The sequence below is a fragment of the Lepisosteus platostomus genome, chromosome 21, assembly GCF_059453375.1.
Source record: "Lepisosteus platostomus isolate fLepPlt1 chromosome 21, fLepPlt1.hap1, whole genome shotgun sequence".
Classification (NCBI taxonomy): domain Eukaryota; kingdom Metazoa; phylum Chordata; class Actinopteri; order Semionotiformes; family Lepisosteidae; genus Lepisosteus; species Lepisosteus platostomus.
The window spans coordinates 9,427,766-9,452,817 of NC_142631.1; the positions used below are offsets into that span (position 1 = coordinate 9,427,766).

Here is a 25,052-nt window from a genome sequence, read left to right on the forward strand (position 1 = left end):
TACTCTGCCACTGACTGTCCTCAGGCTATTTAGCATTAGGATGGTTCATTTCTAAAAGGATAAAAAATTTGAAATAATTTCTGTGTCCAGTTCAACTTCTTTTCATGCCTTTGTATCTTTTGTCCCAGTAGGCCTTAGACAGCCATCCACAGAATTATCTCCAATACTTGGCAAACAAAAGTTTGTAAATAAGATCTTTTACACGTAGGACAATTCTAATGCTTTTTATGAAACTTATATCCTGTAATAAATCCTTTATCTGTTGGTGATTGCATTATTGTCTTCTATAATTGGTTTTACAACCTTCTCTGTTAAATGGAATTTACTTTATTGAGTAGCAGATGAGTCCCACAGGTATCATGAAGGCTTTCAGTATTTGAATGCAGCCACTTCTGCTCTTCTTGAGCTGCTCATGGAACAGAGCAAAGAGCTGAGAGCTTCCAATAGCTTCCCCAAAGTGTGTACCAGGTGAGATTGATGAAGTTGTCTTTTTAGAGGCTAGATCTGTGCACTGCTCTAAAACTTGGTCCACCTTCCTCATTTTGCCACTAGTAATTAGAAAGCTATAGTAAATGACATTTTGCAAAGAAATTGTATGCAGTGAATCCAAATACAGCACCATTTTATTACTTTTCATTTGGGTTCAGTCACACGCACAGCCTGCTTTCCCCAATCGCGGTTCTTGTGATTTGCTGAACTGCAGCCAAGTCAATACAGCATACATACTCACCTCAAATTGAGTTAGTTTACAGTGAAGCATTTACCTCCATACCTTTGCAAAGAACAGCACAGACACAGCTCTTTTTAATATATTTTGTATCCATCTTTTAAAGGGGGCTGTAGTTACAGTATGCCTGAGTCAGCAAGAAGTGCTTATTATACTAGCAAATGGGCCGTTTGCTTCTTGTGTGATCATCTCATGTGAAGCCTAAAGCAAAATGAAATACTGTATAGCAAGTTCAAGACGGCACTGTGAACAGGGAATTACATTAATGGCATAAAAATGATTTTTCAAAGAAATTCTGTGCTCTTTGACAACACTTCATGTCTTCCTCCCAAGCAAAATAAATGTATATAGAAAATAAGTGAAGTACATAAGGAAGAAAAGGAATTATTTGCAGCAGTGTAGTACCACACTTAAAGAATTTGGAAATTTTGGTTTTAGTTTATTTATATAATGGGATACTTCCTCAATCCATAAGCTAGTGCTATGCTACTACCAGAGAAGATGCCTTCCATGTGCTTAGCAAGAAAGCTCATGCCCAAAGATCCATTATCTTCCCTTTTATGAGAATTGTGAATTTATTATGCTTTCATGTTCTGGATAATAAAAATTCCTTCTGCAGTACCTCAGTGATAAATCAAGTATTTGCCAGGTGTTCTTTTCTAATTTTCCAACATCCTGAGTTCTGAGTACTTTTACTGAAAAACTCCTTAAAATGAATGTATACCCATCCTAAAATGTGTGAAGTCCCATCACTGCAATTACCCCTGTAATGTCTGCTTCATCATGTATACATTAGTACAGTACCTTTCAGTTTAGCATGTCAGCATTTCTGGGGGAAAATACCTTGTGCAAGATGGGATCAGATGTGTATTCTTAAGGAAATGTCCATCAGCAAATACAGAGACAGAGGGCATGGATTAAATGAGCACAAAAACAAAACACATTTAATCTTGTGACTTCCAAGATTTTTGTAAACAGCTGTACTGCTGTATAGTATATTTAGAATTTCAAAGGGATCACTAATCTTAAAGGCTTTTAGAACACATAAAATCAGACACCTTCTACATGTGACACTGAAACAGCCAAATCAGCAAAAGCAAGCTGTGCTTCTGTTTAGAAATTGCCACGTGGGGAAAACACACAGCTGTCTTATGGGACTAATTGGTAATAGTAGTATTCTTCTGTCAAATTATCTCATTGAGATTTTAAAACTCCTTTAAAATATTTTTTAATTTTTTAAAAACAGGTTTGGGAAAGTCTCTTTATAGATTTTGTTGATCTATTATTCTTGTATTTTTCAGCATGATTGCTTTGGATAGTTCTTGCATTCATTCCACAAGAGTGCCAGCCCCCTGACGCTTCAGTGCTCATCTCCATATTCATAGCCTTGCATATAAATGCACAGGGCAAAGTCATTTGTAATAATTATACAGCACATCACCCATAGCAATAATTTCCAGCTTGTGTTTGCTGTGTCTCATCAAATTGCCTCTCACACGTCAGACCTTGGGGACTTACTGTAAAAAGAAAAAAAACAATCTTGTTGATTTAAAACAGTGTTTCTGAAAATGGCTTGCTTATCATTGTCTCTTGATTTAAATATTGCTAATTAGGGAGTTCCTTTTGAGGTGTGCTAACTAGATTGTTTTCTCCCATGCTTCTATTACCATATTTTTTATTATTGCTGTGATTCTTAGGGCATTCCACATTGTTTCTTAAACTTTTTGCTTTCTATGCATCTTTAGAATTTTAGAGTAAATGAAAACTTGTGTCCTTCCAAACCAAGGGGAGGCCGCTATGTCGGTCCTTGATTGCTAGTAACTTATTGATCTAAGAATCTTATTCTGATGTTTTAGAAAAATCCCTGGAAGTCCATGTTTTATTGTCGAAGACTAGAGTTTTGTTGCCTATGTCATGTCATTTGCCAAACCGCTTTGTACCATACAGTTTTGTTGCATATTTTCTTTAAATTTCCTTCTTTTTCAATATACTGTGAGAATAAAAATATATAAGCATTAATTTTAAACACATTTTCTATCATGAACACACAACAGTATGGGATATGGCATCCTCTGCGGTTTTACAGGCTTTTGATGAAACAGTATCCTGGGCGATTGCAGACGAAGAATGTGGCTACAGAAGAGATTTCTGTATCTTCATAGTCCCTTAGTTAGTACTGACTGTACTTGAAATAAATTATGTTTTCCCTTGAAACCTCCCATTGGAAAGCAGAAATTTAGATGAGCTATCAAACCTCCTTTTCAGGTAGGGAGAAACTAGAGCACCTGGCAAAAACCCACATCAACAGAGAGAACATGAAAACTCCACACAGACAGGAGTCCCACACTAGAATCAATCTCTGGAGTCTAGAGCTATTTTCGAGCAGAGCTGACATGTCGCCTTCTGGCTTCTTACTGAACCTTAGAACCTGAGCAGAATGACAGCCTGTACACTCACTCCTCTCACATGGCTACCTATCAAAATCATTTACTTACTGTCTGACTTGCTAAAAACTCTCCAGCAACAGTTCTAGACGTTCTGCATCCCTTACTGACATGAGAGCAAGCCCACAGGTGTCCAGCAGGTCCCCGACTATGCTGTTGTGCAGCAAGCCGAACATCCCCTGGCTGCCTGAGTTCCACCCAGTCCCAGCTGCACTTCAGCAACACTTCATTTCCACCTGGGGACTCTCGGTCACAGTTTGCTAGTGACACAGCCCAGGTATTGTACCGCCCACACCTGGACTTGTGGGCTCAACCTGTTAAGGCATTTATCGGTTGAGCCATTTATCAAAGTTATCTATTTTCTCACGGATAACATTCAGTCCTGTTGAAACCTGCTCAGCTACTAGGGTCACTAATGCACAAAAAACCAAGGATTTCTCAGCCAGCGTGCCCTCTATCCATTCCAAACTACCGCCAGGAACTCGTAGATTTGAATGCTGAATGGGGCAGACAGAACCAGAAAGTTCTATTCTCTGTGATTTTTAATGCAATTCTACTAAAGGCTTTTGTTGAATGAGACACCGAGTATCGGCAACATTCTGACATTGACTGGAAATGAAGTTGAAAGTGATTTTCTAGACAGTGTACTGTATGTCATGTTTTGGTGCTATAAAAAAGCTACTTCATCTACGCAGCAATTGAAATGTGCAGGTCAAATGAAGAGCTTTTTCCAATTTGAAGTCTGCAGTCTCTTTTGTCTGAATTTGTTATCATTTAATTTAGCAGATCTGACAGTAATTTGCTGCAGGAGGGAGATAAAGATTATTAGGTATATTGCAGTCATTAGGAAAGCACATTAAAGCAAACAAGTGGTAATGACCTTTTCTTTAATTCTATTCTATTCTTGTCCTGAATTGCAGTCTACAAAGGATTAGATTGGAACTCAGGCATGTCACACTCAGCAGACAGAGCGCAGGTACTGATCATGATTCAGCAATCACACTAAAAGATCAGAATTAAAGCCTTCGCAATTGTCATATGCTTTTTGCAGATTGAGTTTCCTTGCGGCTAGAAACAATATGAATGGCAATGGGGCTTCTTTATTTCTCCTCTGTTGTTGGGAAGGCCTCGGAGACAAGTGCAACTCGAGAGTCCTGTGTTGTAACCTCTCCCTCTCTCCCTGGGCCTTTGGGACAGCCCATTAGGAGCACTGCCATATTGTAGAGCCATCTTAGCAAGAAGCTTTCAAAGTTCAGCCCGAGGCTCGCATGTGGAATGTCACTGCCTTCTGTCTGTCCATTCCTTTCCTGAAACAGCCTCTTCTTTTCCAGTACTGTGGTTCTGTTCCTCAGTATTTTCATGTGCATATCCTAAGGATATTTCTAAGGAAGATTAGAAACAGTATCTATTTTTTCTTGCATTTTGTATTAATGTATTCCTGTAAAAGGGTGGATGATATATATGCAAAATATTTTTTGAATAAAATTTAATCAATTTGACATATGAAGTCGGAAAGCCTTCCTGCTATTAACCAGCCACTTTCCATGAGTTCCCTGGGAGTTTAGTGACATCTTATAGTAAATTTCTTCAAGTGGGCAAATAAGAAAAATCCCTTGTCAAAGAGAGATGTCTTTCAAGTAAACTGCTACAGTATGTGCTTAAGGGAATAATAATGTCTTTAATTGAATCTCACAAAAAAGATTTGCTATAATCACAGATTCATTTAATAATGAAATACGTGAGTGGGAAAACATTTTAGCAGCCTGAGCAGCACTCCAGTGAGCTTTGGGTGAGCAGATTGTGAGAACATTACTGAACCATATTGCTCAGAATATAGCTCAGTAAAGTGGAATTGAACACTTTAAGCTGCTCTCCTGAGCTTGATGACAGTGCTGTCCAGGACATGCAGGTGAAGCTGTCTCACTTCAGAAATTCTTCATCACATTGTCCTTGGAGGCTGGATGGGATCGTTGGATGAAAACAATGCTGCAATTTTCACAGCAATGAAGGAAATGGCAAAGACATGGTGCTTAGATGAAATGTTGTTTTTCTATGTTCATATTTCATTCTCTTTTTTATGCCATCAATTCCCAAATCTTGCAAGAATATTATTAAGCTGTGAAAAATAAAATCCACTACCTGAAATAATGCATTTGCTTGCCTTGTTTTGAATTGTTGGACTTTTAAAATATAATTTAAAAACTCATTTTTTTATTGGCTCTGAGCATTGTTTTTCATAATTGTCCCATTTGTTTATTTTTCATTATTTGGTGTTTTCAGGGACATTTCAACAGGGATGTATATTATAAAGGAATTTTCAATTTATTGTTAATGTATGTGGATGTATTATAAGAAGTCATTATACTCGTGGAAAGACGGAGTGAAATCAATCATGAAAATGCTTACCTGCTTAGCAAAATATTGGTGCCTCCAGAAGGTAGACTAGACGTTTAAAACCATGCACCTTTTAGTGGTTTAATTTGAAATAGATTATATTTGGTCTTGTTCACACATCTATGAGTGAAATGAATAGGAATTATTTTTACTGGTTGTCTGTCAGTGAATCCTAAAACCTTTTTCTTGGAATCATTAATCACACAGAGATAGTATTAGGATTTGCTGTGCCAGTATAAATGCTATTTATTTGGTTGCTGGTTGTGTTCTTCATTCAAGCTCTTCCTGCCAGTTGCAGACTTGAGGCTTGAGGGGCTTATTTGAGTAGCTTAAGCTAAGTGATCTCTTGCCATCTGTTTTAAAATTAATGGCCATGTTGGAAACCAGGCTAAATCCAGAGTGAAGGCGTGTGTTTTTAGACTTGTGGAGGTGAAGCCCTTTCTGCTTCAGTAAACCCAGAATTTGATAACACTTGCCTTCTGCATTTAGATTTAAAGGAAGCTTGGAAATGTCTTATCTTTGATGTGGGGTTCCATCCATCTATTAGATTTTGTTGACCCCCTTGCTCGCACTGATCTGTGTGCTTATGGTTTATAAGAAAAGATGAGCTGCTTTAACCTTTTTGTTGAGAGACAAAACCTAACAAGAAACATTAGGATTTATTTTTCTACGAAATAAAAAAATCATTCCTATCAGGTTTATGAACTATATGGTTATTTATTAACTTGCTGTACTTTTTTTTGCCAGTAGACCACTGTAGCTATTGGGGAATCTTTAGTAAAAGAAAAAGAAGCATCATGATATTGGTGGCTCTCTGCACATAACAGAAATGCAAACTGTCAAACTAGTGAAAACTTTTTTTTGTACAAAATGGATTAAAATAGCTGTTTCAATAAAAGTATGATTCTTAATCAGTACTTTAAAAGAAGCATAAAGCATTGTCATTGTTCTAATTTTGTTGCTTGCTAGTTTCTGGTTCCTAGGAGTGCTAGTATGTGCACTTCCTTCACTAATAAAAGCATTCTGCTGGAGACGGAGCTCATATGAAGTGTTCATTTTGATCATAGGGTCCTGTGTGTTTTATATTTTTCCTAAAGCTCCCTGACACAGGGATTAGTCTGCTATCTCATCCTTCTTATAAAGTTCTGTACTGAGTCACTGCCTCCTTTGATATATTGTGATGCCATGAGTTATAGAAGTATAATTCTACTTGCCTTCTGGATCACCTTCTTTTGGAAGAAAAAAGACTAAAGAAAATGTAATAATGGGAGGCAAGCGCTGGTTCAGAATAGCTGAGTAGGATGTGATTTGCATTTTGTCCCTGCTCTGTGTATATGTATTGCAGTTCAGTGGCTTATTTTATCTCAATATTTTCATTCTTTCTTTTAAATTAACATCACTTTTACAATTAAATGTGAACGGAGGATAAGGCCTGGTTTGTTCTATGTTCATTTCAATTAATTTAGGATCTCAAACAGTTTCCCCATGTATCTGCGATTTGAATCAACATCATTTTCTATATTTCTATTTCTATATTTATGTATTTCTATTTATTCTAACATTTGTAAGATCAAGGCTACCATTATGTAAAATTAAAATGTATAATTGTTAATTAAATAAAATATTCCAAGGCTCAGAGACACTTTAATGACGATACTTTGACCTTTAGCAGGCAAATTACAATTCCACTGCTGAATGATGAGGATAAATGATAAGTGCAAGGACCTTGCTAATTACACTATAAAACTTACTTTAAGTGTCTTTCATGGATGAAAGCTTCTTGAAAAAAAATATCACGTCACCTCCTCCCTAAACGTTTAGCAATGTATTAATTAAACTATCTTTCAGAATCTTATTTTAAAATTCTATGAACATCCTAAAATTAAAAGATCTTTTTTATTAGTGCAGTGAACCTGCTCTTGTATTATTATATTATATGATTAAATCATTAATTATTTTTAGCGTTTGGATATAATTCTAAATTAATATGCAGTGAATGAATCATATTGTGCAATTAAAGTCATTTTCCACTTTAATTGAGTGTATCAGCCACTTCAGAAATGATCAATCTACAGGCTCCAAACTGCAACGGGAGCAGTGTTGTACTGTATTGAACAGGAGGCCCTTGAGAATGTCTCTGCTTTTCACTTTTCACTGCCCACAGAGAGATCCGGATATGAACACGACTTCCAAAGACAGCATCTCCATTGATTTCTCATACTCAGCATGCATAATGTTTTGTCCTGTGATTTTTTTTCAATTGCCTTTGACCCCATTTCCAAAAGGGCAAAGCCAGCCTTTCTTGGGTCTGAATTAAGTCAAAACCATGACCCACGTGCCAGTTGTAACACAGTACTTCATGGCAGGTTTGCATAGAACAGATGCAAAGAGCAACATGTAAACAAAGAGCTGCTGTCACGTTATGTCCTAGGCTTTTCATTTGTGACTGGCAGGTGGACTGAAAGTTTAATTCAATCAGGGCTTCACTGTGTGTGGTGCTGCAGGATTAAATGAACCTCTGTTTGGTATAACTCTTAATCTCTCAATACCACTGCCACTGCATAGAAGAGCCTTCTTTTGCAGGATCCTATGTGTTTGGGATGATGAAAGCTAGTGATGTCAGGACATGCTGTTTGACAGAAGGCAGGAAAAGAGATGTGTTTCTCCAATCCTTTATCTCATGGCTGAAGTTACTCCCCCATTGTGTTCATTCTTTCTGAGAGTTTGTTCAATTCTTCGCATTTGTGTTTTCTGTACCCCTTTCCTGAACGGAATCTTTATATTTTGGAATTTTGTCCAGTCTTGTTCTAAGATGAGGCCAAGTACAGTCATGTCCAGAACTGATGTTACTAGTGCAGCAGTGTCATTCTCACAGTATGTCAGTCACTCCTCCTGTGTTACGTTGATTCCCTCGTGCATACTGTATGTTGCTTCTTTTCCATTCCTCAGTTCACACTAACAGTATCATAGTTTTTAATTTCTCCAAATGCAAACTAAAGTGTAAATGGAGATTTTGCCTTAAATAGTGGAAAATGTTAATTTCCTTCTTCAGCCTCTCTGAGTTTAATTGATTAATAATATTCATCTTTGACCCTTGATTTATTTTTTCAAGAGTGAAATTGACAATCCTGTTTTGTCTGAAAGCCATAATTCACTCCTCTAATTGGCATATGCTGATGAAGCTTTTTAGTAATTCAGATGTTGTAACCCAATTTATGTAAATCTATGAAACACTATGTTTTTCATTTTACTATGTATATTAATCTATCTGATCTCATTACATAAAAAATGACAGCCATGTTAATAAAGATTAATGTTATTGAGCTCAGTTGGAGAGATGAGTCTTTCATGGGTAGAAATGATATTACTTTGGCTGTATGTGTTGCTTAGGGTATAGTCAATATGTCAGATGCAAGTAAACTGAGCATTAAAATAACTTTTCGTTATGCATGTTTGTTTTTAAAAGAATAATGAGAATTTTGGATAATGATTAATTGTTTTTCTCATCATTTTGATTCCTTGGATCATTTGTGTCTGTGACACACTTGAATAGCTTTCATAGTTGCTTAAGCATTAAGTCGCCTCATTAGTGAGAGAGGTGGTTGGACACACATGAAGATGTGATTCAACCTGTTGAATGCCAGGTGTTGTAAAAATCAAGAAACAGAAAAGAACCAATTTGCTCCACTAATCAAGAGAACATTGCCTTTGTGCTGTCAGTTTGTCTAAGTGTAGGCTAAGTGCAATGTTGCTCACCATGTGCATTGTTCACAGTTAGAAACATTGAACCTTGCAAGATGTTACAAACAGTTTGTCAGTTGAAGGATATGATCTATGAGACCAGGAATCATGGCTCCTCACCAAGATCGATGGCGAGGTCTAGCTGTAGTCTGAGCAGAATGTATAGTCACTGTGGAATTCCACTAGTAGTGATTGATGGTAGCCTGCCTGCATGACATTAAATCATTGATCAGGTTCTGGGATTTTTGCCCTTCCCACTGACTCATTATAATGCACAACACTCCAGCAGGAGATGGCACATCCTTTGGTGCTCATGGAACAATCACTTCCAAGAGATGAGAGTGCCAGTTCTTCTGGCATCAAAGAGCTTTACAGGCAATGGGGACTCCCCTTAACCATCAACAATATGTGGCACCCACATGGATGGTGCAACAGCAGCCAAACGTGTTCCAGTATGCTCACCCCACACCAGCTATCAGCTGGCAGAAGGAATAGAGTAGTGAAGCCAATTCATAGATAGGGATAATTAGAAGGCCATGATTGGTAAAGGCCAGGGGGAAAATTGGACAGGACACCATGGTTAACACCTCTACTTTTGTTGAGAACAAAATGACCAAAGAGAGTTAGGAACTTGGTTTTATGTCTTTTCCAAAGGATGGTGCCTTTTTTACAGTACAGTGTCACCATTACTATACTGGGGCATTAGGACCCACACAGACCGCAGGGTGAGCTCCCCCTACTGGTCCTCTAAAACCTCTTTCAACAGCCACCTTAGCTTTCCCAGGAGGTCTCACATCCAGAGTCGCACCTGCTTAGCTTCAGTGGTTGCCAATTGCAAGTTGCAAGGTGATATAGCTGCCAATATGAGGCACCTAAGGCTCCAAAACCAATTTGCTCCACCTGTTAAGACCAATGCCTACATGCCATGGCAGTGAGCAGGCACATGCTTCTCCAGGCTCTAGGAGGATAAAAGGGCCCAAAGTGCATATCGCAGAAGTTCAGCTAATGTCGCTTCCAACCCTAACTACATACAGCACACTACAAACCTACAGCTTGCAACCATGCACCCTTTTGATACCAAAGGTTGTTTGATATCAAAGAATTGTTAATAAATTCAGCATAATATATTTACCTACGTCATGTCTGTTCAATAAAATGTCAGTGTATTTTCTGCAAAATATATTATGTTCCTGGAATTTTGCACATTTTTGTTAAACTCCTTAAACTTTGCTTGATGTATAGTATATAGTCTGTCACTCAATGTCTCTCAACCTGTCACTCAATTTTTTCCTTATTATGTGTAAATAAAGTATGAACAATTTCAAATATGTATTATCCAATTGAAAAAGTCTGTGAGGTCTTTACATCGAGTTAATACAGAGAGGATTATTAGTTGAAGGTCTGTGTCTCAAGCAGCCAGTCATATTTAGCTTTGATGCATTAATGCATTGGTTTTAAACAAAAAATATTTCAAGTTAAAGGTGCTGAATTGGTTCAGAATCAGATATTGCTGTGTATCTTCCTTACATGTGAAGGACAGGAAGTTCTTTGCTAGAAATGCTTAAATTCATGTTTATTGATTAACATACCATTTCCAGTATTGTGCTTTCAAATACCATCTGTTATCAGCTGCATTTTTTCTTTTGTTTTGACCTGTTTCTTTGCTTAAATTGGTGATTCAAGCCTTCTCAAGTGATTATTCATTCAATGATGAAACGAGGAAGACTGCACACAAAGGTTTAATGTAGGAGGTCCACTATTGTCTGTCATAATGATTACATAATGATGACATTGTTCTAGTAGTGAGAATATCTCTCTAGTGTCTGGAACATTAGAGTACCTCTGTCTATTTTACAGAGCTGACTCAGGGTACCTATAGAGCTCTGCAGAAAACTTTTCGAGGTGAGGTTAATTTTGTCCTGTGCCTGACATGGAATAAAAGCAGCATAACCTTTGCTGGTAGAGGCACTTCCAAAATACCTATTAAGAAAGCAAGACTTAGAAAATAAAAAAATCAGATAAAATTATCATATTTACAGAAATTATACTGTATATATGGAGATGTTTTTTTCACGCATCCTTCAAAGCAAATAATTTTCAACCAGTAAAGCATTCCCCTGGTACAGCTGCCAGAATCAATTCCCAACAGGCATTAAAGGGACAAAAAAAAAGGACCAAGTAAATCTTATGAATCACAGATGAGAAGTGCAGATATTTTGTCATGTTATCCCTTCAGCCTTTGTAGAAAGAGAACCAGTTATGAGAGCTTGGTTATTACCAGGCAGTGAGATGAACTTTAATGAATGAAAACCACAACGCTTATTTCATTTCATGTTTGAGGAGTCTTAGTACTGATTTACTGTATGTTCTGGAGAATATTTCCAGACCATGACATTCTTTCTTCTGTCATAAATTATTCATTTAATGCTTTCCCTCTAATTGCTCTTAGCACACTCTTTTTGTAGAGGAGGTAAAAGATCCCTGTACCTTTGAGACCTGGAAGGATCAACCTAAATGCATGTTGAGCCATTGATTACAAGATTGAGTTTGTCAGTCTGTCTTTCATGGGCTGCTTTAATTTATAAGAAGTGGAGTAAAACCCAGGTTGAACAAACTCTTAATTGGGATTCCAGGTAATGTGAGCCATGACAAAGAACCAATGACGAATGGAAAGATTAAGGAATGACCACAATACAGCACTGAAACTCTGGTTTTGAGGACTGGATTTTACAGACATCGGGGGAAGACGATTGTCTTTTGTTTAGTACAGAGTTGTAAATGGGTGAGTCACACAGCACTGAGTCTGGAAGGGTTTGGCATTTATATATGGCTTACTTCTAAAGCCCTGTTTTCTCCAGACGCTTTCCCCCAGTATTCACTCATTTGTCAGAAGAAAAACATCCTTTATCTCATCCAGTGAAAGCATGACTGTGCCATGCCACCTGCACTGCTTTTGCATGCTGGTTTAAAAAGGTATGAAGTGAATCACGGCAGAATATCCTAGATCAAGTCATGCTGGTGACGGACTGCGAGATGATTTCACTGCTCTTGGGAGGTGGGGGGGCAGTAGTCTTTGGCTCATCACTGGGCTTTTCATAATCTACAAGCGTAGCACCCTCTAAGGGTTTTTCCTTTTTATTCCTTGTAATTTGTGGGGAGTGCATGCAGTAAGATTGACACCAAAGGGGAAGAGAGAACTTATTTCCTGTGGATTGTCTCCCGCACTTCTTACAGTTCATTGTTCTGTCAGTATGCCTCCAACCCAATATTACCTCTTTTATTACTGAAAGCAAGGTTTATTATTAAACTTTCATATTGTTTTAATTTTCCCCTTCTATTAAAAACAGAATGGAAGCTGGGCTAATCAATTAGGCTGCCTCATGTGGATTAGGTGATGTATTATTCTCTCTGAGACCAGGGAAGTCATTTCAAGAATCCTTCTCTTTATGCTCTTTGTTACATGAAGTAGTTACTTTTCAATCATCTCAGTGTTTATTCATGATATTCTGTTTTTTTTTTTTTTGCTTTTGTCTTACTTCTTGAAAACATATCACCTTAGGGCTCAGTTCCTCAGTTCCTCAACAGTTCCTCAAGCATTTACACGGAGTTACTTTCCAAACGCTGTCTTGGTGCCCAGGGTTTCATTTAAACCTGTTTTGAGATATTGCAGAACCTGAAGGATCTTCTTTGCTTTAAAAAAAAAAACCTGACAGGAGGAGGTTAGATTTGTCTGTTCAGTTCAGAATTCGTCAAGACAATTGGCCTCTCTCATGAACTACAATTGTAGCACATGAGAGAGGCCTACATAGTAATTAGATTAAATCAACTCAATTTTATGTATCAAGTGCCAATTCATGACTTGCATCGCAGGGCTATACAAAGTCTGCCTTGAAACCCAAATTAAGAATAAGAAACAAAAATAACAAAGGAATATAAAAAGCCAGGAATATAAAAGATGACAGTTAAACCTACAACATGGAAGTTAGTTTATCACTGAATTTTAAAACCATTTATGGCTCACAATTGAATGTGGATGATGGCAAATATTTTTTACAGCAACAAAATTACTTCTCGACATGTCCTAAATGTGAGCACTGCTTGATCATACAGTAGGTCATCAAATTCTATGTTTTTGGACAAGTGTTAGTAGTTTCATATAAGATCTTTAAGCACATGTTTTGACTGTTGTCTGGCAGAAAGAGAGACAGCAGATATCCACTCATTAACATAAATTTCAGACAGGATGGGGCAGGTGACTTTATGCTGTGCCTGTGTGTGAAGCTTTAAATCTTACGTGTGCTGTGACTCAGAGATGGAGTAGGTGCAGAAAATGTAATGCTTTTGTGAGATGCATGTTTTAGACAAAGACAAAGAAAAATGAATTCTTCCGTGCATCAGCCTTCTTGGAATTTCATATTGCAAATAAAAAAAAAATATTTAGTATTCAATAATCATTCTCAGGTACAAGTTGTGTGATTTTTTTTTCTTACATTTATAGTGGCTTAGCTATAAATATTTCCTACAGCTACACTGGAAAAGCTGTGCTCATATAAAGGATTTTTGGAGTCCATAAATCACTGTGTGATGCACTGCATTCTAACATAGGAGTTAATGGCATTTTAGCCAGATTTGTTTTTATTTTATGATCAAGATTCTGAACCTACTCCTGAGTGCAGAAAATAAAAAATACAGTGCCAGCTACATTTAATTTTTATTTGTGCCACAACAGCAAAAAATACTTTCACTTTAGGAATTCAGGTCTACAGTATTAGATGAGTTTTTTTCTACTTTTATGGGGTTCTAGATTTATAAATAGAACTTTGTAATACTTGATCACAAAACATCATTACCCTAATGAGTTGACAATATGTTAACCCTGGGTCTACAGTATATTTTGCCTAATGCTATAGGAGCCGTTACAGTTAATTGAGCTCATAATAAAACAATATGCTGTTGATCTCTCATGGGACTTTTGCATGTTTTTCAATTTAAAAAAACCTGACAGCATAACAACGGCCTCAATTATCTAGCACTGTGGATTATCTGCACTGTCTTCACAGCTGACACCTGTCATTGCTGTGCCTACACCATAAAGGATTCATTTTTTGCTTTGTGTTATTAGTTGCATTTTGTCAGGAATGCCAGAATTCATCACTTATTCCTACATTTAAATGAATATAACCAAACTATTGTCGCATTGAAACAGTACAAGAATAGAGTGAATGAGATGATGATTCACAGTGCTAACAAAAGAAGCTTTGTACACTTTTGTCTTCTGTATTGCTTTTTGAAGTGAAGACTTGGTAACGATGATATGACAGTTATTTACTTAGCAGATATCCATAGTAGTTTACAGAGACCTGAAGGGTGAACTGGCATCTGGTACTTGTGATGTAATGTCACTTACAACAGAAATCTAGTCTTAATTCTCATCAGAAATAAGCAGCAGAACATAAAGTAACCTGCTCAAGATAACACACATTGGTTCAATAGCAGATATACTTCCTGGTAATAAGACCTATTACCATAACACTCTTCATCTCCTTACTGTGGGAAAATATGTTTCTTTGTAAATGGACTTTTAAATTACCTTTTGTTTTATCTGTGTTCTTCAGAATTGATCTGTATGGTTTGCACTATAGTATCTTTTCCTTTTTTTTACTTTCTCCCTCAGTTTCTGTGCCTGAAGAATATCCGGACGTTTCTCAAGGTTTGCCACGACAAGTTTGGACTACGCAACAGCGATCTGTTTGACCCCTTTGATCTCTTTGATGTCCGGGATTTTGGGAAGGTAGGACCTTATGGCCAAAGTGTGTTACACATGTTGTCATCAGGGGAAGTGCCAGGGGTCTCAGGTTTCAGGTAACAGCAAGTCACAGGTATATAAAGATAATTAACTAGAGCCACGGCTTCTTTAAAGATGATGACCTGGGACTTGCACCTGTTTATTTTTAATTGCTCGCTATGTATTTCCATTGGCAGTGGTAAAAACAATCTCTCTGCAAAGTTCAGCTGCAATGTTAATCTCCAAAAAGCCTTGGAGTGAATAAAGTGCTTGTATCATTTTAATTGACATTTAATTCCAATGCATATTTAAATAAGTAATGAATGGTTCAGTGCACTCTTGCAGCAGAGTTAATTGGCACTGGTCTCACACCAAGAAATAACAACTTTGTTAAGTTTGCCTTCAAGCCTGAATTAACCAATATAATGACCAGAAATTTGAACTTCGCTGCTTTTTACATCACATGAAAACTCTATTAAGTTCTTCAGCAGCTGTCTTACCAGAAAAAAATAGAAACCAGCCTATATGCAGCTTTAAAAAAAAAACCTTTCTGTTCTTTTTCTGTAAACTACCTGGGGTTATTGCGTTTCTCAGTTTCATTACAAAATGTAGTATCTCAGTGCAAGGACTATAAAATACAGTCTGGAAGGTTGTGGTTTCAAATCCTTGCTTTTGACCCCTTGACTAAGATATTTTTTTCAGATTGCTGCAGTAAATGTCCTGATGTGTAAATGTGTACTATTAATGTACATTATTTTTTTCTCAATTGATTAGGTAAATCCTTTTCTAACATAGAATTACCTTCATAAATGGTATAGTTGACTTCCCTGCATTGAGGCCACAAATACAGGATTTTTTTTACATGGATGATTTTAAAGTTTTCTGATTATAGATCAGTTCCTGCAGTCCATTCCAAAATAATATACAGTACCTTGCAAAAGTATTCAGACCCTTGATCAATTCTCTCATTTTACTGAATTACAAAAATCCTATTTAGTTCTATATAATATTTATATTTCAAAGCACTGAACCTCAAAATTAATTATTTTATTGTGACATTGTTTTATGTTAAAAGGTATTCTTAAGAAAAAAAAACTGAAATACAGTATGCTGTTTGCATAAGTATTCAATCCCCACATGTTAATAATTTGAAGAGCCACCTTTTGCAGCAATAACAGTCTTTTGGGGTGAGTATGTACCAGCTTTGTACACTATTCAGAAATGATTTGGGCCCATTCTTCCAGACAGATTTGATCCAGGTTGTTCAGGTTAGTCGGATGATGCCTGTGCACCGTAATTTTCAAATAGTGCTACGGATTCTCAATTGGATTGAGATCAGGGCCACGACTGGGCCATTGTAGGACATTCACCTTTTTGTTCTTGAGCCACTCCAATGTTACTTTGGCCTTGTGTTTAGAAATAATTGTCCTGCTGAAAGATGAACTGTCTCCCGAACTTTTTCCCAAAAAGTTTTGTAGCAGACCAAAAACAGGTTCTCTTGCAGTATTTCCCTGTAGTTTGCACCATCCATTCTTCCTTCTGTGATGCCCAGTCCCTGCTGATGAAGAGCAGCCCCACAGCATGATGCTGCTACCACCATACTTCACTGTAGGTATGTTGTTTTTTGAGGTGTGGGCAGTGATAGATTTGCACCACAAAATCATTTCCCACATCGCAACTGGGTCACTATCATGCTTTTTGGCAAATCCCAGATGTGCTTTCACATGGTTCTTTTTGAGTAATGGCTTCTTTTGTGCCACCCTCCCATACAGGCCAGTGTTATGCAGAGCTTTTGATATGGTTGACTGGTGCACCTTCACTCCGCTCTCAGCCACTGAATTCTGTAGCTCCTTCAAAGTGATCAGTGGCCTCCCTGTGGCTTCTCTCACAGGGTTCCTTCTTGTTCGTACAGAGAGTTTTGAGGGACGACCTTTTCTAGGCAGTGTCTGGGTGGTTTGATGTAGCTTCCACTTCCTGATAATTGAACCAACAGTGCCCTTCAGATTCACAACCTGAATAATGATCAGAAATAAAAGTATCACAGAGAACAAAATTTCAATGTAGAATTTGTAATTCAGTAAAATGAGAGAATTGGTCAAGGATCTGAATACTTTTGCAAGACACTGTATATTTTAAAGATGAATTGTGGAGCAGTCCATAAACTGGTTCTGTGATCTTGATTTGAATGGTATTTAAAATTCACTGCTGTCTAAATGTAAGTATCAAAAAGATTTGTTTTAAAGTAAGAGATTTATGCCATCACTGGTTTTCCATGATGAGATGAGTTTTCCATCTAAGAATAAACATGACCTTATACTTTAATTAATTGATAGTATATAATGCACTACTCATGCTGCACAAATCATAGTAGTCTTTATGTTCATATCTAAGACACCATTAAAATATTTTGGTACAACAGATTGTCTTGTGTCAGATTAAAGTGTGTGATGGCTTTCAATATTACATACAAGAATCATTTGCTAAAGTTAATATATTGGGAGCAACAATACATACATGTCAATATATTCAATACGATTCTGGAGAGCCAAAGAGTTATCTTGTATTCAATCTACCTTTTGTGATTAGTTAATCAAATTAAATTCTTTTGAAATCCAGAAATTGTATCATTTTCCTAGGTACCTAAAGTGGGTAATGTTGTTTATAATGCCTTCTAGATGGTAGTTCTTGAGAAGTGGAAGGAAAAAAAAAGATTGTGTGATGTAGTTTTTGACAATGAGCAGTTTATACCTAAACCTTTTAAACTGACACTTTCCACTTTCCACTCTGGTCATGGTGATAATTCTGAGTGTCAAACCATGCTCTTGAGCCAAGGGAGGTAAGAGCACAAACTGATAGGAAAGGGGGAGAGAGCAGAGGGATTCAAATGTGCTTTTTCACACCAGTTAACCTCTAGAGCACTCAGTGTGAATGCTTGCGCAGGTGTGTTTGATGACCGCCTTTTTCCAAAAGACACATAATTGATGCTGATCATCTCGTGCTTTCCTTAGAAAGTCGACAGGGCGCTATCCCAGAGCATGAATTATTGCAACTCTCAAAAGGAGAGTTCTTGAAAAATAGCAGATGTTGGCATTAACATTAATCAGCTGGGCCTTGCTCCTCACCCCAAGCTGTCAGCAATCTGTGAAGCTGGGATAAAATTTTCATAATACAGTGCCGCGTCCCCTATAATTATTCGCTTTCGGCTCTTGTGCAGCACAAAAAGAGGCACCTGCCATCCCAGGTTCTGCAGCCAGTAATTAGCACTGCTAAACACTCCTGTGCCCTGGCTCTGGGCCAAGAAGAGCAGGCAGCAGATCAGGTACTCCCCACCACAAACTGGCCACAACCTTCTTTCCTTGGTTCATTGTGAATGCATGCACCTTGCTCTTCGGAGACTAGTGATTCTTTGAATGCTGATGGCTCAAGGCCTCCTCATTATCAAGCAAACTGCAAATGAATCTCTAAAAATTGGATGTACGTGTCTTTGCATTTTTTCTGTATATCAACATAATAAATATTTTCTTTTTCATCATATCTGCGCCACGGGTACCTTTCCCACTGGCCGGGTCTTATTTTCTATTAAAAGTATAACATCCCACTTCCTTTTACATATTTGTACATGAACACGTTTTTCAGGTTAATATAGACATGGACAATAACTACATATCTGGATGGATCTGGTGAAAATTGTTTTGAAGCTCCTTAATGTTGGCACTCTGATTAAATCCTTCAGGAACTACAGATACAGTTTTAGTTTAGGTGACTAATGCTGAAGTGCACAATGCAGAGAAGCTGAAATAAACCATGTGGAATCGTATTGCTTCTACAGTGCTCCATTAAAAGCAATATGTTCAGATGATTGTGTCTTCCGCATACAGCAAAGTATTTTACAGAGCTTATTATGGAATTTAATCAGTTTTAAAAAGGTATTTTTCAAAAGCCATAGAATTTATTTCAAACTTCCAATTTTGTTTCCCCAGATTGTTCTTTACAAACAGTATACTGCATTTATGGAAAGGGTCAAAGTAAAGTGCCCAATGTCTACTGTAAACCAAGGTGCTGGAAAACATTTGCAGTCTTGGAGTGGCACAGTGTCTGGGGTTTCTCATTCCACCTCTGGTCGTACTGACCTGATTGAACTTATAAGGATCATTTTAACATCATCTCAATGATTTAAAAAGGCCTACAAAAACCTGCTGGATTCTAACCTAGGTGTGCATTTATGTCCATGTACAGAACATGGTGCTTACCTAGAAGTGCTACTTCACAGTCATCTCCTTTTCATTACTGTACTAAATTGTAAAGTCATGTAAATATTAGAAAACCTGCAAACTCCACACAAGCAGGCTTTTAAAGCCACAATCTAGCCCAGGATCCTGGGGCCTGTGCAGTAACAGCATTAACCACCATGCAGTCCTTATACCCATTCAAACAGGCTAAAATACTACTACATTCAGAAGCAGTAAGCAGTTCTACAGCATTAATAAGTGGTCTCCTTACTCTGTGTGAGGCTGTTGCATGTTCCCTGCTAAAGGTAGTGAGGTGCAGAGTGCTGATAACATGAAGTGGATTTCTTCAAGGCAAATACAATAAGCATGTGCAATGTGTCCTGAGCACCAGCAGAAATAGCAGTAGAGCTGTCTGACAGAGTCTGCTGCTGATTTGTTGCAAAGTGTTTTTGATGAGGCCTGGACTGATACGGGCAGCTGCTGAAGCATCAGTCGGAGAAGCTCAATTGTGTTAATCAACGTGGTGCTGCAGCTGCAGCTGTGCTCTGTGCAGATCGCTCCTTAGGCCCGAGAGGAACGTGCTTCAGTGGACTTGAAATATTGTAACCAACAGGCCTGAGCGTAACTGAAATAAATAGAATAAGCTATCTGTCAAGTCTCATTCTTTTTTATAGAAGAAACCTTGTTGTGGTTAATTATAGGGTTTGTGCTGTAGGAGTGGTTCAGAGCAGGTGTGGTGTTATTAAAGCAGATGCTTTGGTTAATTTTTTTTCCCTCTGTATTACGCTTAGTCACAGGAAACACCGTTAAACGCGTTTCCTTAATTATATTAGCCGAAAATAGGTAGGCTGCTCTGAAACACACGTAATAGCTACTTTCAGACTGGTGAGGTTAATTAATTTCACTCTTACTATAATGATCAACTGATGGTGTAGTGTTATTACAGAAAAGAAAGAAAGATTTGTTTAAATACCTATTCACAATTAGAGTGAAGAAGACATGAACTACTGATTAATGTTAAACATCACATACAGTACTGTATGGAGCTAGCAGAACAGGCCTGTGCACACCACTAGTCTCTAACCATATTGAGTATCTATAATCCTATTTGTTAATCCTGCATTGAATCTCATGAAGACCACAAACTGTATAACATAGGTTGTGATAGAGAAATAGTTAAAATTTGTTTACAATTCCATGGTGAGTCTGTACTGCAGTTAATTAATTATTTCTACTGTTATGTTGACCCACTTCATCAAAAGGGTGATTCCATCAAAATTAAGGATTTTGCTTTTCCTTGAAAAAAGGGCAGCATGATAAGTTCCTTTACGATCTAAGTCACTCTGGCCAAGTTAAGAAATTATCACCATTATTCACTGGGCCAAGCAACTTCAGGGCATTTGTTAGGTCTTAGGCCTTAGTGAAACAAACTAAAGTAATGCCTTCAGTATTCAAAACATGCACTAATCATTGGCATTGTTGCTCATTTATACTGTGGCATAATGTGTATTACGTTCACTCATCCATTGCAAAATGCTAATGAATATTTGGCCTTTTACATTTGCAATGATGAAAAAGCACTGTCCACTGGGAGGTGTTGTTTTGCAGAATTTATCATGTACATCCCCTTTTTCTTTGCTGTTCTCTTATTTACACTTTTGAGTTGTGTTCCATCTTTTAACATGGCTAACTCCCTTTTCAACAATTGCCATCACCTCAGGGAATGGATTAGATTGTTTTCTCCTTGAACACATTGGAAATTCTGTAATCTCTTGATTTTTATACCTGCCCCTCCCCCCCTAGAAAATTAATTATTGATTCAATTCAGTTCACTCCAATAGTAATTACTTATGAGATTAATTGTTAACTGTTGGTTTCTGTCCATTTTGTCCCTTTTTCCTGCATAGCATTAATTAAACATTGCTTATGTATAGCCTTGCTTGCTGCGACAGGTAGAGCCAGTGTTTAAGAAACCAGAACATTCTTTAGCAGAAACGGCAGCAGTTTTTCCAACTCCTTTTTTAAGGTGTTTTAAGACAATGTTTAAATAGCAGCCACCTTAGTCATATTGCCTGTAGTTGCAGCACTTAAGATTGCTTTTCTTCGTTTTGTAAGGGTCCCTCTGCAGCAAATCAATAATCTCTGTTCCTTTTGGAATTTGAAGTATAATGCCAAAATAATATCGTGAGAACAAAGAAGAGGGGGTCATTCTGCAGAGCTGTTCCTGCTGTAGTGTCTGTGTAAATTTACAATTTCATTATTTTCTTTTGTTTCTTTCAGTGTAATCTTTTGCAAGACTTTCAGCAAAACTGTATGGATGAGTAACAGCTCCCATCTTGTGCTATTTATGGGCCACATTGTGTGAAAAGCACCAGAGAAAGTTTTATGCAATAAATGTACAGCTCAAAGGCAGCCATCAAGCAGACATATTTAATCACAAAGTTGTCAAAATAACGTTTAGATCATGAGAAAGACGCTTTGTCCTGATTAATGTTTTTTGCTTCTGGCTCCATTTTTGGAGGGCAGTCTGGATCAACCATTAACAAATTAGGTGATTCAAAAGGGCTTCATCAAACACATCAAACACAGGGCTAAAAGGGCTTCATCAAACACATCTGTTAGAATGCTTTCTGTATATGGTGGTTTAACATGCAAACCATCATGTTTTCAAAAGACAATAAGCTGTAAACTGCAGTTTTCCTCTATAACGCATTTTTTCTGCTGTAGGTCAAGAAGTGGCTTAGTAGAGCTTTTAGCCTTTTTAGAGATCCGCCACCTGGCAGAAGCAAGCAGGCACCTTGCATACTGTACTGTATATGCATGCCAGTGCAAGATTCACATGCTTCATGATATTCTCAAATGAATGCAAAATGTAAATTGGCATTAAATATTTAAATTTATAGGTGTTCTGCTCTGTATTATAGAGTATGGTTTAACTTCCCTTTAGTTTATAGTCAAGCTGCTTCACTTAGTGAGGATTGCTGAGTATGTTGGACCAGGCATCCCTTTCCCCAGCAACACATCCCAGATCCCCCAGATCTATGGGCTAGACAAATTAAACCTGCTTTGTAGCTTTCTAGCTCCTACACTAGCTTCAGTTTATTTTTTGCAAGTGAAGTGACAGGGTCCAATTCTTCTTAATCCAGCGTAACACCTGCTGTCGGACTAATATTGTACCCTCACCCTTTTGCCTTGGAGGTTGTGAGCCAGAAAATCACATTGATGGTATAATTAATTAATAATAATAATAATAATTGCTTACACTTATATAGCGCTTTTCTGGACACTCCACTCAAAGCGCTTTACAGGTAATGGGGACTCCCCTCCACCACCACCATGTGCAGCATCCACCTGGATGATGCGACGGCAGCCATAGTGCGCCAGAACGCTCACCACACATCAGCTATCAGTGGGGAGGAGAGCAGAGTAATGTAGCCAATTCATAGAGGGGGATTATTAGGAGGCCATGATTGGTAAGGGCCAATTGGAAATTTGGCCAGGACACCGGGGTTACACCCCTACTCTTTTCGAGAAGCACTCTGGGATTTTTAATGACCACAGAGAGTCAGGACCTCGGTTTTACGTCTCATCCGAAGGACGGCGCCTGTTTACAGTATAGTGTCCCCATCACTATACTGGGGCATTAGGACCCACATGGACCACAGGGTGAGCGCCCCCTGCTGGCCCCACTAACATCTCTTCCAGCAGCAACCTTAGTTTTTCCCAGGAGGTCTCCCATCCAGGTACTGACCAGGCTCACACCTGCTTAGCTTCAGTGGGTTGCCAGTTGTGAGTTGCAGGGTGATATGGCTGCTGGCTGCTGGCTTGGTATAGCCACCAAGCACCCGCCAGCAAACACCACACCCGGCCTGACTCCAGGAGCAAGTCCTGGTATCCCTGTGCCAGGTGAGGTGTTATTTTATTTTGAACCATGAAGGCCACTGTCACTGTAGAAAAATATCTATCTCTTGAAGGCTGTGCTCAGTATGTGCAACTCTCTGGACATATGCATTTCATCATTATTGATCTCATGAATCCACGAGAACATGCAAGAGTAATGGCACCCAGTGTGTAATTTTTCAGTTTGTTTCCTGTAGGCGTGGGTTATACCAAAAATGAATGATCACAGTTCAGTATTATTTTCTACAGAGAAAATGAACAGTCTTCTTCATTTTTTTTTTGCCAAGAGCATACGTCAAATAGAGTGGAGAAGTGTTAAGGGCTCTCGACTGAAGTTCGGTACTGCAAGGTTGTGCATTCAAATCTGAAGTGGGGCACTGCAGCTAAACCCTTGAGTGAGATGCTTCACCTAAATTGCATGCTTTAAAATACCAAACTGGTCCAAATGTTTGTTGCTTTGGATAAAAGCATCAGCCAAATAAATTAGTAATTATAATATAATTAATATTATAATCATGTAAATTATGTATTATTATATATTATAGATTATATTAATAATAGAAACTCCAACCAGCCACAGGAGTTCTTGCAGCTGTGCATGCATCATTTGCAACTTTTGATTTTGTAATGGATTATCTGCATCAGCCCAGCTCATTGTCCTGAACTAATTTTTCTCCAAGGACTCATATAACCTCCACTGAGAGAGCTAAGCTGGTTCTTCTCCTTTCTAATGCAGCAGTAGCTCCTGTGCAGTTTCTAATCTTTAAATCTCGCCCAGCACTAACAATAACAGCAGTCCGAGAGCCAACCAGCCATCCGTGTTCTGCCCTAGACCCCAGCACTCATGGGCTCAGCAAATAACTGCTGGCATTCGTTCATCTTTAAGTGCAAAATTGTTAGATAGTTTGTTACTGACATTGTGAAAAACACACTGGAAAAATCGGATATGGATCATTTGAGAGGTTAATGGAATTCATCATTTGTGTTTGAAAACCTTTGTGCGCTGTTCAACATGCTACTTTCTCTTTGTCAAGTCTACGTGCTTGTTGATAGAAAGTTGTTTTAGATCTGATTACTTTGGAGACACATAACTGGTAACACATTAGCTACTTTGTTCATTGCTTTGTTAAAGATGGTGTGTGGACTATGGACTTTGGTTTTCACTTTTTTGTGGAAATTGCTTGGTGTTTGATCGCAATGCTTTCCTCTTCTACAAAATGTGTTTCTTTTATCAAGAAGAAGAATTAATGGAAATATTTGGTCTGCTCACTTCCATTATATTCTTTACTGTTGAGATGCCAGGCAGAAAAAGATATAACCTAAAGGCTCATATCCTTTTGGCACAAGTCCCTCCATTGATTTCATGCATGCAAGTAAGTTCACATTACAATATCTCTACCAGTATGTTACATCAAACCTGAAATCTTCACAGCTGTGCATTTAAGACTTGTAATACTTGTAGGCAGGCCTCGTATATGGGGATAATATAGTCACAAAAGAAGTAGTGTTGTGTATACATACAGTATGTTATTTAAAATACACAATTTCTGTTCTATTTTATCGGTCCCACATTCATGTACACTCCAATTCCTTTGATCTTTTTAGGATCTCTTTCCACCCTTATAAGCCATGTGTACTGGCTTTCCTGCAGCAGTTTTTAGTGGTCAGCTTCATTATCATCCATTTGTCCATTTTCTAGTTGTTTCATCCAATTCAGGGACATAGGGAGCTGGAACCTCTACTGACAAGCAAGAGGCACAGTTACTTATTAGTCCTTCTAATAAAATATGAAGAAAAACATACTGCTACCTATTGTGTCAGAAAGCCATTAC

At 37.9% G+C, this 25,052-nt stretch overlaps 1 protein-coding gene across 7 annotated transcripts in view; it reads left to right on the top strand.

The window, feature by feature from the left end:
- The window catches only part of vav2 (vav guanine nucleotide exchange factor 2), a 197,515-nt gene that overhangs the window by 39,351 nt on the left and 133,112 nt on the right, over positions 1-25,052 (top strand). For all 7 annotated transcript variants that reach the window (XM_088615333.1, XM_088615338.1, XM_088615339.1 and 4 more), the window contains exon 2: positions 14,981-15,097. In XM_088615333.1, the coding sequence (XP_088471459.1) occupies positions 14,981-15,097 (117 nt within the window). The remainder of the gene's footprint in view (positions 1-14,980; positions 15,098-25,052) is intronic.